At 38.4% G+C, this 14400-nt stretch overlaps 1 protein-coding gene across 1 annotated transcript in view; it reads left to right on the plus strand.

Annotated features, from left to right (window-relative positions):
• Positions 1-14400, plus strand: part of kcnq1.2 (potassium voltage-gated channel, KQT-like subfamily, member 1.2) — a 169371-nt gene that overhangs the window by 8377 nt on the left and 146594 nt on the right. Inside the window, exons 2-5 of the mRNA XM_053319246.1 lie at positions 7124-7214; positions 12237-12363; positions 12578-12656; positions 12754-12850. Of these exons, the coding sequence (XP_053175221.1) occupies positions 7124-7214; positions 12237-12363; positions 12578-12656; positions 12754-12850 (394 nt within the window). The remainder of the gene's footprint in view (positions 1-7123; positions 7215-12236; positions 12364-12577; positions 12657-12753; positions 12851-14400) is intronic.

Below are 14400 nucleotides of genomic sequence, written 5' to 3' on the forward strand. Positions count from 1 at the left end.
TGTGCCCATTGAAATACCTTTTTAATCAAATTTCTTTTGAAGATGTAGACCTTGGATCCTAAATGACAACATTCCAAAAAGTGACAGAGCAGCATCAAAACAAATACTCAAAAGGTACCCACCACTGTATTTGCCAAAGCTCCAACTTTTTGTCATACTGCAGTAGCTAAGCTAAGCCTGATCTGACTTGTTCCTTTATATTATAATAATTGTGGGTTTACTCAAGCAATACAATGCTGAAACTGTCAGAACCCTTGAATAAACACACAGAGAGAAGAGATGGCGTACAAAAGGGACAATATTTATTAACACAATATAAAGACATTCATAAAATGGCCGGAGGTCTTCAACCAGATGAGGTGACAGTCATGGGGGGACACGGCTTCCTCTACGTTGAACACAGCATACAAAAGGCTTGCACCAACACACTAGTCTCACTAGCTTTTAAGGCACACCTTTAAACACGGCACGCTATTTTGAAGAACCACCCTCACATGGCTAAACTTTAGCATAAGACAATAGGTTACTTAGCATGTCGACACCCTCCGCTAGGAGGCACTGTAGGTAAGACAAAATGCCCAGCCCACAACTTGTCACCTACCCCCTAATCAGCCCTCCCGCTCCACACTATTAAAACTACAAAAATGGCCGACCACACAATATAACAAATATATATGCATACAATAAACAAAACACAAAGAAATGAGAACAAAGTTCATAAAATGTACTTAACTCAACTACTCGGCCAGACCCTCCCCCGGGGTCTGAGCTTGTGCCACCCCCCAACTCCCTGGGGAAACGGCTTTGGTGGACGGCGAGACAGGAACTGATTGGCGCCTGGATGAATGCTGGCACAGGACACCAGGTGGCACACAGGGAGCAGGAGCAGCACAGCACTCTCTAATGTGGGCCCCAGTTTAACAACAGGAGGCACTCAGCCTCCTCTCCTGACACAGGAACAGCTTCCCCCTGCCTACCTGTCTTCATCGCTCTATCTAACTGTGGACGATACTCTCCCGTCCTCCTACCAGAGTGCCGTGCCCTCAAACGTGTTGCTCCAACAGCCTCCTGCCCCTTCTGCCCGCCTTTTCCTTGTTCGTCTCCTTCCGTGTTGCCATCAGTCACAGCTGCCTCAGATCACTAATCACAGAGTCTACGCTCCTGACGTCACTCACTAGAGGAGCCTCACCAATATTGTAAAGACACTGGATGATTAATGTTTCTTATTTTCCTGAATGGATCCATTGTTTATCTGTACTATAGACAAACAGCAGACACTGTGTACAATTCAGTTTTAAGACGTTCAATTCAAACCTGGAGTCAAAAGAATACCTTTGTTTATTTTAAAGTCTTTCCACCAATGGTTTTCCTTTCCTCTCTTTTTATGCCAAAAAAACCCTGAAATATGCATCAGTTATCAACCTGCCAAAAGATATAAATTAACCCTAATCCCTCAAATCAAAACATCTACAATTTATACTTGTTTTAAACCACTGTATATTAAACTTAGTGAAGCATTAAAGACATAGAATTTACAGCATGTTTTAATAAGTCCTCTCTAACATGACTAATTGACTCACAAACATGTCATTTTTAAACAATGACCTTTCTGACCCTCAGGTAAACGTAGAGTGTGTGGATTATTTAACCATAACATGGTTACTTGTGCTTTGTGCTGTTAGCACAGACAAACGTATAAAGTGGCACCTAAAGTAATTGTAGTCTGAAGCCTAACAATGGTGATGATTTATAAACTCATAGTAATACATTTCAGTTTTGCTTGTTGCTAATGCTGAATCTAATTTACATGTGTTGAATTCAATCGTAATAAATTACACTTTTACTATTAAGTGATACCCCAACCGTCCCCCCCCCCCCCCCCCCCATTCATCTTGCCCTCCAACCTGTAAGGAGATTTACATCTATTTTCCAAGTATTTGGTGGACAAGTTGATAGCTAAGCCAAGATGGGACATCCATGTTTGTGGCTATTGGCTGATGTGGTGTAATCCACCCTAAGCTCTTCCATGGATGGGGGAGGGGGGGGGGGGTGAGAGGGTTGTGGAGGGCTGCTCTGTCACTGGCCATGCAATGATGGGCAGGACAAATTGTGGGTACTAAATTGCATGCACGGTGCAATAGAAATCAGGCACTTTGTGCCCTCCTGTGCTTGTTTAGGTCACAAATTATTTCTTGATGTCATGTTGACGAGCCATACTGTTTTCATACTGTGGTATGAAAATAATGACCTTTGTCCCAGGAGAACTCCGAATCAGGAACCTGTTTAAACTTTTCAGTAAAATTGATGAAAAAATCAGTTTATGAGAAATTCCATGGTTAAAGATGTTGTTAAAGCATGGGTGATAGACATTAGACACGGGAAGATTTTTGACTCCCTTGATGTGAAGCATCTTCATACAGTGTTGACTCTTGTGAAGATAGGAGAGTACAGGATCCTGGAGTCTACACACTTGCGGTGGTGGAGTGGAGCCAGCAGGTGGTTGATGGAAACATTTGGATGTGTCCCTGCATATCATGGAAGTCATGGTGGTAATGGGGATGAGGAAAGACAGAATAGTATATTTGCAGTGGTGTTTAAAGAACAGCATCTAAACACTGATTAATTCAATTATTACTGTAAATAAAATAGTTTCACCTTTTGTTACCCAGTGTGTGCTATCTGAAGCTTAAATGAAGTTTCAGCAGTCTGAGTTAGTCATATCAAGTGGATATCTGCCACATTTACTGTCTTTTTAGAATCAGTTTCCCTTTTTGTGTGTCTTTGGACAGTGTTTTCCTGGCACTAAAATGACTAACATTTAAACAAATCTAGGAAGCTGATACTTTATATTAGCTTAGAAAAACTTTTGAATACATTTTTATAGAAGAGGCTTGGATTTTGGCTCCTATCACTTGTGCATTATGAGGAGATTGTTTAGTGGCCAGTACGGACATGAGGAATGATTAAGGCAAGCAAAACCTATGTCAGTGTCATTTTGGTACCTGACAATTGTTTTAAGACACACTTGACAGGAGCTGTCTAGTGTGTGTGTGTGTGTGTGTGTGTGTGTGTGTGTGTGTGTGTGTGTGTGTGTATGTGTACAATTCAGTCCATGGTGTGGGCAAATTGTACATGTTATAAATGTGCATGCATGCATCTCTAAGTGTGAACATGTCCCATTCTCTAACTGTATTTACATGTAGGTAATGTTTTCTAAGCCTATACTGATTTAGTTTCACAGTTGATTGAGTAGAGGGTTTGGTGAAGCTCCACGGCCACTCTGTACTTATTTTAGTGAAGCTGAACAGATCTGCAGTCAATAATACTCACTAAAGCCCCAGCTGTTTTGTTTTAATCAGATCCCAGAGGTTTTGGCCTGGCTAAATAAGGTTGGCTAATGGCTGTGAGTGACCCAGTCCTGTCTATGGCAAACACCTCCTGCTGGCATCACAGTAAGCTTTAGGATATGACATTAGGAAGATGCTAAGTCAATCAGTTTCACTACTAGCTTTATCTAGCATAACAAAATACAGCACTTAAAGTAAATTGCAATCAAATTTTGGGAGTTGGGAGGACTTCATCATGGCTTTGTGTGCTGCAATGTTTTTGTTTAATCTTGGGAGCTTTTTGTGGGTCAATTTTCAGTATGTATGAGCCCATCATTTTTTTAAATTCAAGTTGGTTAAATTACAGTGGTTACATTAAAAATACATTGTAGTTTTTTTTTTTGTCAAGCTGCAGTCTCCAAACAGCGAGAATGAACCTTTCAGCTCAACAGTTTAGATGTCTAGCAGCTCTGTGTTAGGAAAATATCACCACTTTCTTTTTAAGGGTTTCCTATGATATTTTGTGTAATGCTTGGTAGTGTTTTGTATAATGTCCACAAAGAGATTAATGTTAGTGTGGATCTTTTGTGCCAGGAAGGTTTGGACAGTTTACTTTAGTTCCCAGCATGAACAAAATGCGTTTCTTTACCAACAGCAGCACTAGTAAATGTTATGTTCACCTGAGGAATTTCACTAAAATTGAATCAAAGTGCTTTTTAAAAAAAAAACTCAAATAAGCTCTACTCACTGACAGTGTTTAATAGAGCATAGGACATACTCAATAATTAATAAACCATATGTCTTTCAAGTGGACTGCACATGTTGCAGGTATCACTTATGTATGTGGTTCCATGTTTTGCTTTATCCTTATTGAACTTGCATGGAAAATATATTTTGCTTGTTTTAAGCCTACAAAAGTGGGATGAAATGGTATGATGATCTCAAGGCATTGTGAGTTTTACTTCACAATATTTTAGTGCTTTTCTAATGAATTACTTTAAAGCCAAAATTGGTTACAACCCTGTATTGGATGGCTTGTCCAGTGTATTTTGATATTTATCCTGCTGGTGGTGCTGTATGTGGAATCCCAGCACACTAGCTTCCCTCCTAATCAAAACAAATGTCATAGTCCCATGCTCTGACTGAAACATGTAGATTACATGACCCCATCAATGACCTGAATGACTATGACATTATATTTATGCTTATCCTAAAGAGATAATCTCAGTTCAACACAAGGGAAATGGGTTTTGAGTTGACTTTACCTGCCCTCTTTGTTTGGTCTTTCCTTTCCAAAAGGCTGGTAATGCCTTTGCATGAGAGCCTGGCAACAGTTTTATAATTCATAATAATGTATAACGTCCGCTCATTTTCATTGGCTGGACGCTACACAAATCTGTTTAGTGAATGTGAACAGGCAATATTGCTATGGTGCAATCAAGTCATAGTGATAAATATCTACATATAACCCTTTTGTGACTTGTCTTGAATGTTTGGATTATATGTACAGTGCAGATTTGATATATGTGAACCTGCACCTGGGGTACTGCTCATGGGGAGCATAGAGAAGACCCAACCAAAAATATCATCCTCTGTCTCAGTGTCTTACCCTGGTCACTCCAGTCAAAATGGCATGTACATGTCACTGCATTAAATTGGAGGGGATGATGATCACCTCAGATCACCCCATTGTTGATGACTGGCCTCTTCATAGGTCCAAGAATACACTCAGAACATTTTTCCTCAATGCTTTCACATTTTTGCATTTGTGAGAGAGAGAGGGTGTAAGGGATCTGTTTGTGTGTGTGTGTGTGTGTGTGTGTGTGTGTGTGTGTGTGTGTGTGTGTGTGTTCGTGTGTATGTGGCGGGTGAGCAGTAATCCTTATAGAGTAAAATCACTGTCCCATCTGCCCAATGTGTCATACTCTGTGTGTCAGGGGAATCCTCCTTTAGGAGTCTTACCGTCCATCACCCACTCTCTGATGCTTTCTGCTCATCCTAAAACCTGATGGACTAGAAATCAGTATGATTTTCTAATTACAGAAAATATTAAACCTTTTTCTTTGAATTAACTGGAAGAACATGTGGGTGTCCATTATGCAGGTGGGTCTCACAGGAGTGTTTAATTTAGTAACGTGTCTTTTTGGGCTTACTCAGTTAAAAATATCAAAATCAAACTGAAAGGGTTGGGACTTCTATCCATAATTTTCTGCAGGAGTATATTTCTACATAATTTTGTATGTTGCATGATAATAATAATAAACAACAGACACTTACATAACCCTTCCGGCATATGGCGTGTAATCCAGCTTGTACTACACAACATCATAATGAACCCACTGCGGTGTGTTTTTTTCAAAAGTGAGCTTGATCATGATGATGGTGCATGCAAACACTTATAGTATGCTATGTAAAAGCACTTAAAAGATGTGGATCATCTGGGATCATTAAACACACAACTGATTGTGCTTTTAATCCCGTGGGTTTGGAAAAGACCCAGCAAAGCTTCTCTTGATCCTTTTGAAAATTTTACAAAAAAGTTGAAAATGTCTCAAGTGAAAGTTATAGTGACCCAATAGAAAACCTTTTAATCCATGTTTTAAAGTATGTCAAATCAACTATACCAGAGTATCTAAAGAAAAAGCAAGCAATGATTCATTTTAAAAAGAACTACACAAAGATTTTTGATCAGAAATTAATTTGAAGGAATCCAGTGAAGAAATAAAATGTAATAGTAAAAATAATGGCTACACAAACAATGAAGACAAAAAGCATACCAGATTTTCAAAAGCTCATAAGAAGTTCATATTTTTTTAGGACCTGTTATTATCTTGGTCAAATCAAGGAATTTATGTGGAGTTGTCAATCCCATAATCAGCATACATATTTTCTATTTCACTTTTCCTTTTTTCCCTTCCTTTACTTCCCCTCTGCTATATGATTTCTTGTTTAATGTCATCGATCTGCAGTTTATTTATTATATTTATATCATGTTAAATAATCCATTTACTGTAACATTTCAGACATTTTTCAACTAAAAATGCCAAACATGTCTTTTTTGTTGTCAGGATTTGCCCAATTTTCTTTCTTACCTATGATTTTGGACTTTTGGTCAGACAACATTTAAATGAGTCACACTGGGCTTCAGGAAGATATAAGGGGCATATTTAAATTTTTTCTGACATTTTATTACAAAAAAGATCAACAGATTAATTGAGAAAATCAGTACTTATTACAGCTCTAACGTCCTCCCTCCTTTCACTCCTTTGCTCTCTTCCTTCACTGTCACTTTATCCCATCCACGTCTCCCACCATCCTTTCCTTTACCAACCTTCATTTAGGTGTGCAGGTAATGGATGTCCAACTCACAGGGCTATATTTATAGACTATGTATATACAGTAGCAGATGGACAGTCTCGTTTGGAATGTTTCACTGTTGCTAGGAGATGTGGAAACATCCTGTCAGCTGTTAATAGAAGCAAATTGATGAAAAGGAAGAAAAAGGAAAACCAGAGGCAAAGCACCTTGACATGTTTGTAGGCTAGCTGGCTGCTATAAAGTGCTTGTTTATTTTATTCAGTAACAGTCTCACCGGTAGTCCGGAAAAATCACATTTAATGCTTAGAATTTGTGAGGTCAGTTTGATCGCAATTAGAAATTTCAATAAATACCTGATTAAACGTTATATTGTGAAAACAACACTACTGAAATAATGAAGTATTTCTACTTTACTTTTCACTAATATGTAACTAATATGTAGTGATGACTGACTGAAAATACTGTGTTCCTCCCTACAGCTTTCTCATGGTCCTGGTGTGTCTAATCTTCAGTGTCCTGTCCACAATAGAGCAGTATGCAGAATTTGCCACTGGAACACTCTTCTGGATGGTGAGTTGTTTAATTGTGCTAATATACCAAACATATAGAAAAACTTCCCTGACCTCCACAGAACTCTAAAAAACCTTAAAACCATAATCATAAATCAGTTAGGCGGATTGCAGGTTACACATCATAGTTCAACTGAGATGATGGTAACAGATAAATCAAAACAGACAGCAGTTCAAGTGAAATTTGGTCAATGTTGTGCTTGAAATGTGCAAAGTCAGTTTAATGTAAACTTTATTTAATCTGGTAGTCTCATTTAGATTGAGATCTCTTTTAACAAGTGTTTAATCAAAATACAGGAACAACACAGCTAAAGGCAGATTACCACAATCAGCAAGGATTAACAAAGTTATGAGAATATTGAGAAACATCAGATAATAACCTTTTAAAATATCCAAGGTGAATGAAATTCTATTTTTAGTGGAGTTTAGTGGTCATTCCAATTAAAAGGCACATATATGAAACCAGTTCTGCCAAGATTAGTGGGTATGTAAGGCATATCTAAGGTTAAGTGGATCATGTACTCTAGTTAGAAGCTTGAAAGTGTAAACATTAGAGCTTTTATACATGAATATTGTCACATGATTATTCCTTCTTGTCCATAAGGAACTCAATCCAACCAGAGAACAATAATGATGTCATGTTCCAATAACAACAATAAAGATGCAACCTCTCAACAAAACATGTCAACAAAACAAACCTAATCGGGGGGTTAAACAATGTCAGTTAAGAACATTTTGTACATGCCCGCACAGTCCTTAGTCCTCATCAGGCAAGATAGATGAAAGTAATCACTTGTTGCAGCCCACATAATGGCATATCTGTGTGTGTACTATATTGAGAGACTAGACTTAGTGGCAATTGATACTTAAATTTTCTTGTGTAATAAGCTTTTTTAAAAAATAAATAATAAAATGCTCATATATCTTCTTGGAGACATTGAAAGAAACAATGAGAGATGGCTGTAATAGCGGCAGTGCAGTACCCTCTTATATCCACATGATGGAGGTAGAAGATCTTGGCTTGGAGGGATCCTACCCGCCATCTTACACCTGAGCCCAAAGTTCAGAATGACTAATCACTTCTAGTTATTGCAAAGGCCATGACACAACACCTGCCAACTTATTTTGCATCCATCCAGAATAAATTTACATTCACATTTGTGTATACAGTATTAGCATGGGAATGGCCAGGAGCCAATGTTTTTAACCTATGACAATTGTTATGCAGAATCATTTGGCTCCATGCAGACTGTACTTGCTGATACTTGCTGGTAAATTGACTTTTTTTATGGCTTATTAGGCTATTAAGGCTGCTAAGTGATGCAATAAATCCAGAGCTTACAACAGGTAGAGAAAATTATGGCTGCTGTTTGGAAACTCTACAAAGAGCTTGCATCATCTGTCTCTTGCCAGCACACTGGGAATATAAATACACACGCTGCTACTGCATACTCACACACACAGTTTACACAAAGGCTGCACATACACAGACACAGACACACACTCAAAAACTACGCACGTACCACCTTCTGAGTCCCGAGGGCAATCAGAGGACAGGACTGAACGCAGTGTTCTGTAAACTTTTGGCCAGTGCCCTTTGAAGACCTATACTATCATGGTTATTCATTTATTTATACCCAGGAAGAGCTAAATACTAACTATCATTATCTCTAACTTTTTTTCTCTTTTTTTCTCTTTTTTTCTCTTTTTCTCTCTTTTTCTCTCTTTTTCCACCCTCAATCCACATTTTTTGTGTGACTTCACACAACAACAGTATTCAGCCAAAATAGCAAGAAATAAGAATTGGGTCCAGATAAACAGTTTTGACTTTTGGATTGTTGAACCTTGTTTATTTGAACACCTGTCTACTATATGTGTTTTCTGTATGTTTATATGTGTGTGTGTGTGTCTGTGTGTGTGTGTGTGTGCATATGTGTTCAAAATGAAAGTTTTTTTGTTATTGTGTGCTATACTACTGGTGAGATATTATCTTATCTTCTATGTATATGTATGTGTGTGTGTGTGTTTTTTAGGGGGTGGAGACATGTGAGTGGTGTCATGGTGGCGTATATTGGTGCTAGTAGCTATACTTAGAAAGTTCAGGGTTAGCTGTCATCCGTGAATCACAGGCTGCTTGTTTTGGATGGCAGAGGGGACATTAGTCCTTGAGGATATTTGGCCTTCAGGGCAGCTGCCAAAGTAAAGCAAGCCATGCTGGGGCACAGGAGCGCGCACAAACACACACACACACGCACAGATACGCACAGATACGCACATACACACACATGGTTCTATTCTTTGTTCTCTCTTCTGCTCTCGTTTGAACTCCTTACTTATATTAAAATTTCAACAAACTACATGCATGTGAACTATGTGGTTTTGTGAGATGCAGTTCAGGTGAATCCACTCAGAGTGAAGGACAGCATTATGAGATTTTCTGGTGATGGCAGAATCTAAGCACAGTTCTGTCTACCTGCCCCCAAAGGTTTTTAGCAAGGTTACAACACAACCACTGACCAGACTGCTAAGAAATTTGGTTTAGGTGTTAGTAGTTTTTCGAGGATGACAACCCATGATAGTAAAGCAGTCTGAAACCACTGTCAAATCCATATTTCTCCTTGATCAATACTCCCATGTTAATGAAATGTGACCAGTAAAGGCTGGATATCCATTTGCAGTTTATATTTATTGTTGGAAGATGATGAATAATGATGTTTTCAATGTTCCTCTGACCTTTTCTTAAGCAACACTATTAGGTAATTTGCACTACTATAAATATTGAAATTTAATGGGAAGACTTTTAAGGAAAATATAGTCTTAATTTTAGAGCTGTAGTGTCTAAGACATTTCTCACTACATATTTATAATTAGATGTGTACTGAGGTGTAACTTATTGATCAGATTTTCAGACAGTTTATCACAAAACTTTACAAGTAAGAAGTAAAAACCTCATTTTAAACTTGGGATGATAAATAGCAAACCACAGAGTGAGTCTGTGTAGTTTAAAGGATATTGACTCAACATTAATAACAAGATTATTACTTTGGGTGACGTATGATCTGTTGGTTGGCAAAGCTTTGTAAAGCTCAGGTATATCTAGGTGTAATTAGTAACTTTGTGTCTGTGTGCACGCAACTCTCTTGTAGTAGGACACACAGATGAAGCAATCTAATCACATTTTTATCTGATACAGTAATTCCCAAGCAGCTCTTTGAATGAGCGTCATCCTTGTCTGGCTTGACGAGATTATAGCTGTGCGAGCTGGCGGCTGTTTTGTGTAAACACATAGTTGCCAGTTTCTGATACACATACAAAGCCACCCCAACATCTGGGTGACCCATTTTATGGAATTATTATAAATAATCCCTTCAAATTCCCCCAAATTCAGGCGTACCTTTGACTTTCAAATGTTACCCAGATGTCATAATTACCAAGCATGTTGAAGTAACATGTTGTGGACATCTTGTACTTGGCCGTGAGGCAATTTTAGTAAATTCTTATTACTATTTTCTAGAAAACATCCACAATGAATGTTAATATCCATCAGTTATAAAGTAACACAGATGTTGTATATATGTTGGAACTACAAAAAGTTCCCACTTTAACTGTCAGAAGTAGATTTAACTTTGTGCAATCCAGACTACAAAGAAGAGTCATTGGATTATATAGTGGTATATAGATGCAGCAACAAGGAAATACACAAACAATTAGACTTTGGTTGGGTGGGTGAGTTCAGCTGAAATAGATGTAAAGGCCTGGTTCCAGACCTCTGAATTGCTGTATACATCTCTTGACTTATTCAGCAATTCATGTATGAGTCAATGAAGCGAAAACAAACCACAGCTCAGGCATTGTTATAGGGACTCACTGAACCATTTCTTCCCCTTCTCTCTCTCTTTAAAAAAAATCTGTTCTTTTTTACTTCCTCTCTCTTTGTCTTTAACTCCATGACAAAAATGGGAGCAATTAGCGGAATATGGGGTATAGGAACCTGAGGCCAGACAAGTCAAGCGCAAAATCTACCGCTGTAAACGTGTTTAATTAGTGAATAGCAAGGAGGGTCAAAAAGGATATATGTGTCTGCCTCATGGCTATGATGACCCTGATGGAGGTTGGTATTTAGAATTTTTAAACAACACTGTTGCAAAACTATAATTAATGTACACATCAGTGCATTTTTCTCTTTGTGTTGATGGTAGAGTGACACTTTTGCTAGCCAGAATAGTGTCTAGAATGATTGACAGGTCATTGTTTTGGGGTTCTGTGGTGCTGTGTTATTGCAGCAGGGCTCATGGTATAAAGTTTCATACAAGGGGCAGTCAGGGAGCAGCCAGTTCAAGCAATCAACGAGATGGCCACCCACATGGCCTTAGGTCTTAACTGACAGTACGGTGGCTAAATATTATGGATCCTCGGTGGCCAGGAAAATGATCTCCATCAGACAGACTTAATTAATTCACAGAGGCAGACATGTAGACACATAAAAAAGAAACACAATGGCACATATTGGGGCACAACTTGAATGCACCAACCTCAACGAATGTGCATATTAGGCTTGTTTTGTTTTTTCCATAATAAGTATAGACAAGTATCTTATTTAAGTGATTCAAGAAGGTTTACATTTATAACGAGATCTGTGATGGTATTTCATCCTGTGGCTACAATCACTTAGCCATTGACCCTGACTCAATATGAGCTGTCATCAACCATGTTATCAACCTCCATCTCTCCTCCTAGGTGGTTAGGTGGGTGGTCTCACTAGACCACCACAGTGTTTCTCTTTTTCTTTCTCACACACCTGTCACACACCACCTTATATCACATCTTAAATAGCAGTGATTGATTATAATGGCTTCAGTGCTTTTAGATTAGTCTTAATACACCATGCAGTGTTATCAATGCTTTTATAGATGATACCTTATCTTCATCCACATCCTCTCATCTTGTATGTGTTTTACAATTATTGTCTCTGTACCTATGGATTAATGTAACCCTTGCTCTCTGTTTGCATTGTGCTCCACAGGAGATTGTGCTGGTGCTGTTCTTTGGCACAGAGTATGCGGTCCGGCTGTGGTCGGCAGGCTGCCGCAGCAAATATGCAGGCATCAAAGGACGTCTCCGCTTTATCAGGAAGCCCATATCAATCATAGGTGCACCTGGCATTTTCCTTTGTTCCCATGTAATACAACGGATGTGATGAATTGTTCTTGTAGATCAACAACTAAGATCATTCAAGCAATTTAAGGGCTAACTATAGAACAAGGTTTTATTTTAAGTGTACTGATCCAACATGGATTAGATTATTTACTTGATATGTTGATGTTTTCTCTGTCTGTTTTCTGTCTCTTCTTTCTCTTATCACAGATTTGATAGTGGTTATTGCCTCAATCATTGTGCTCGGTGTAGGCTCCAATGGCCAAGTGTTTGCCACGTCTGCCATCAGGTAGAGCAACTATTTAGTTCTGCTTTTTAATCATTACTCACAGCTGGAGAAGGATCTGAAGATAATGAGATGGATGAGGCGGTGTTGTGTGTTGCAGGGGCATTCGTTTTCTACAAATCCTGCGTATGCTGCATGTGGATCGACAGGGAGGAACGTGGAGGCTCCTGGGATCTGTAGTCTTCATTCATCGACAGGTGGGCTAAAATAATCCATACTGATTCTGTTGATTATTGTTTGATTATAAGTCCTGGGTTTTTTAAATTACCCAAGTTTTTGTTTTTAGCATTTTTTAAACACAGACAGATTAGAAAGAGAAAAAATGTTCTTCTGTTACTGTCCAGTCAAGGGTGCATAGTTAGAGATACATGCACACATGTGCAGAAATAAGCCACGGCCGACCTGGCTTTATAAGGAGATAAAGAGAAATAGTCAAGGTTGCCTGAACTTTTTCTTTTTTTTTTCATTGTATCCCGGTACACTTGTTTTAATATTTTCTCAGGCTGATACACAATGAAGCCAGAGGATGTAATGTTCCTCTCTTAATCCCTCAAGCAGACAGTGCTCTTTGGTTATAGTCAAACCTGACATTCATGTCTCTTTGATGCATAAGAAGAACAGGACCGATCAGTGAGGATTGCGTGCAAAGGTCAAAAAAATAAATGTAAGGTGATTTGTTGCCATCTCCCTGTTGTCAGATGACCACTTTATCAAATGATATGCTCTGTTTAGTGGAAATGTATTAGAAGTGTCAATAGGTTGATGGAATGAAATAAGCACGTTAGGATGTGCACTGAGAACAGTATTTTATTTTAATGTGCCATCACAGTCTGGTCAAAATTAAAATGTGAGCCCATTGAAGACAGGAAACATTTTATATTCAAATATTCACTCTTAGGTATGCTGTATTTTACCTGTAAAAATACACAGTTAGAATACACTATTGTATGCACCTCTAGTTATATGCCCATTGTTTTATATTAAATTTACAACTTGCCATGTGTAACTGAATACATTTCCTCTTTCTTCCTATTCAGATTGGTTACATTTAAGGGTTTGAGTGAAGTCAGTGTCCAGTCCAGTGCCACAGAACTAACTGATTAAAGCCTATTGTATAATAGTCAGTTTTAATGAGACCACACCCTGTCTATCCTTCCTGCTTTGCAAAAGGTGGTGAGTGAGACAGCTGGCGTAAGACTGGTATCAACAGTGTGGTACATGATGCAATAACTATTATACAAACGTTATTATCAGACACAAGCCTAAGCACATAAATTAAACTCAGGGTAAGATGTCAAATCCTGTCTCATGGGGCAGACCCAAGCTGCACAGTCTTTCAGGGATAAACCAACCTGACAACAGTAGGAAGAAGTTGGGCATCAGTCAGCACTCACTCTCAGGTCATTTGAAACTACATGTAGTTTAAAGTAATGCTGATGTGAACAATCACCAATATAAAATACACTTTGTATGATGTTTCATGCTCTAATAAAGAAATTGTTCTACAAATAACAAATTTAAAGCTTTAGCAGTTTCTAACAGCACAATCGGTGTTGAAAAAAATTGAAGGATGGCTGCTGCAACATCCAATCCATCTTTGGATGAGGCCATTTGTAGTTGTATTTGTTGTCAAACAAAAAAACACTGCAAAATAGTGTGTTTTATACAATGGTACAAATGACCATGGTATATTCTTCATATGTCTAGCTCTTTTATAAAGCATATTCACAATGTAGTCCTAACACTT

The sequence above is a fragment of the Scomber japonicus genome, chromosome 5 (genome assembly GCF_027409825.1).
Source record: "Scomber japonicus isolate fScoJap1 chromosome 5, fScoJap1.pri, whole genome shotgun sequence".
NCBI classification, from domain to species: domain Eukaryota; kingdom Metazoa; phylum Chordata; class Actinopteri; order Scombriformes; family Scombridae; genus Scomber; species Scomber japonicus.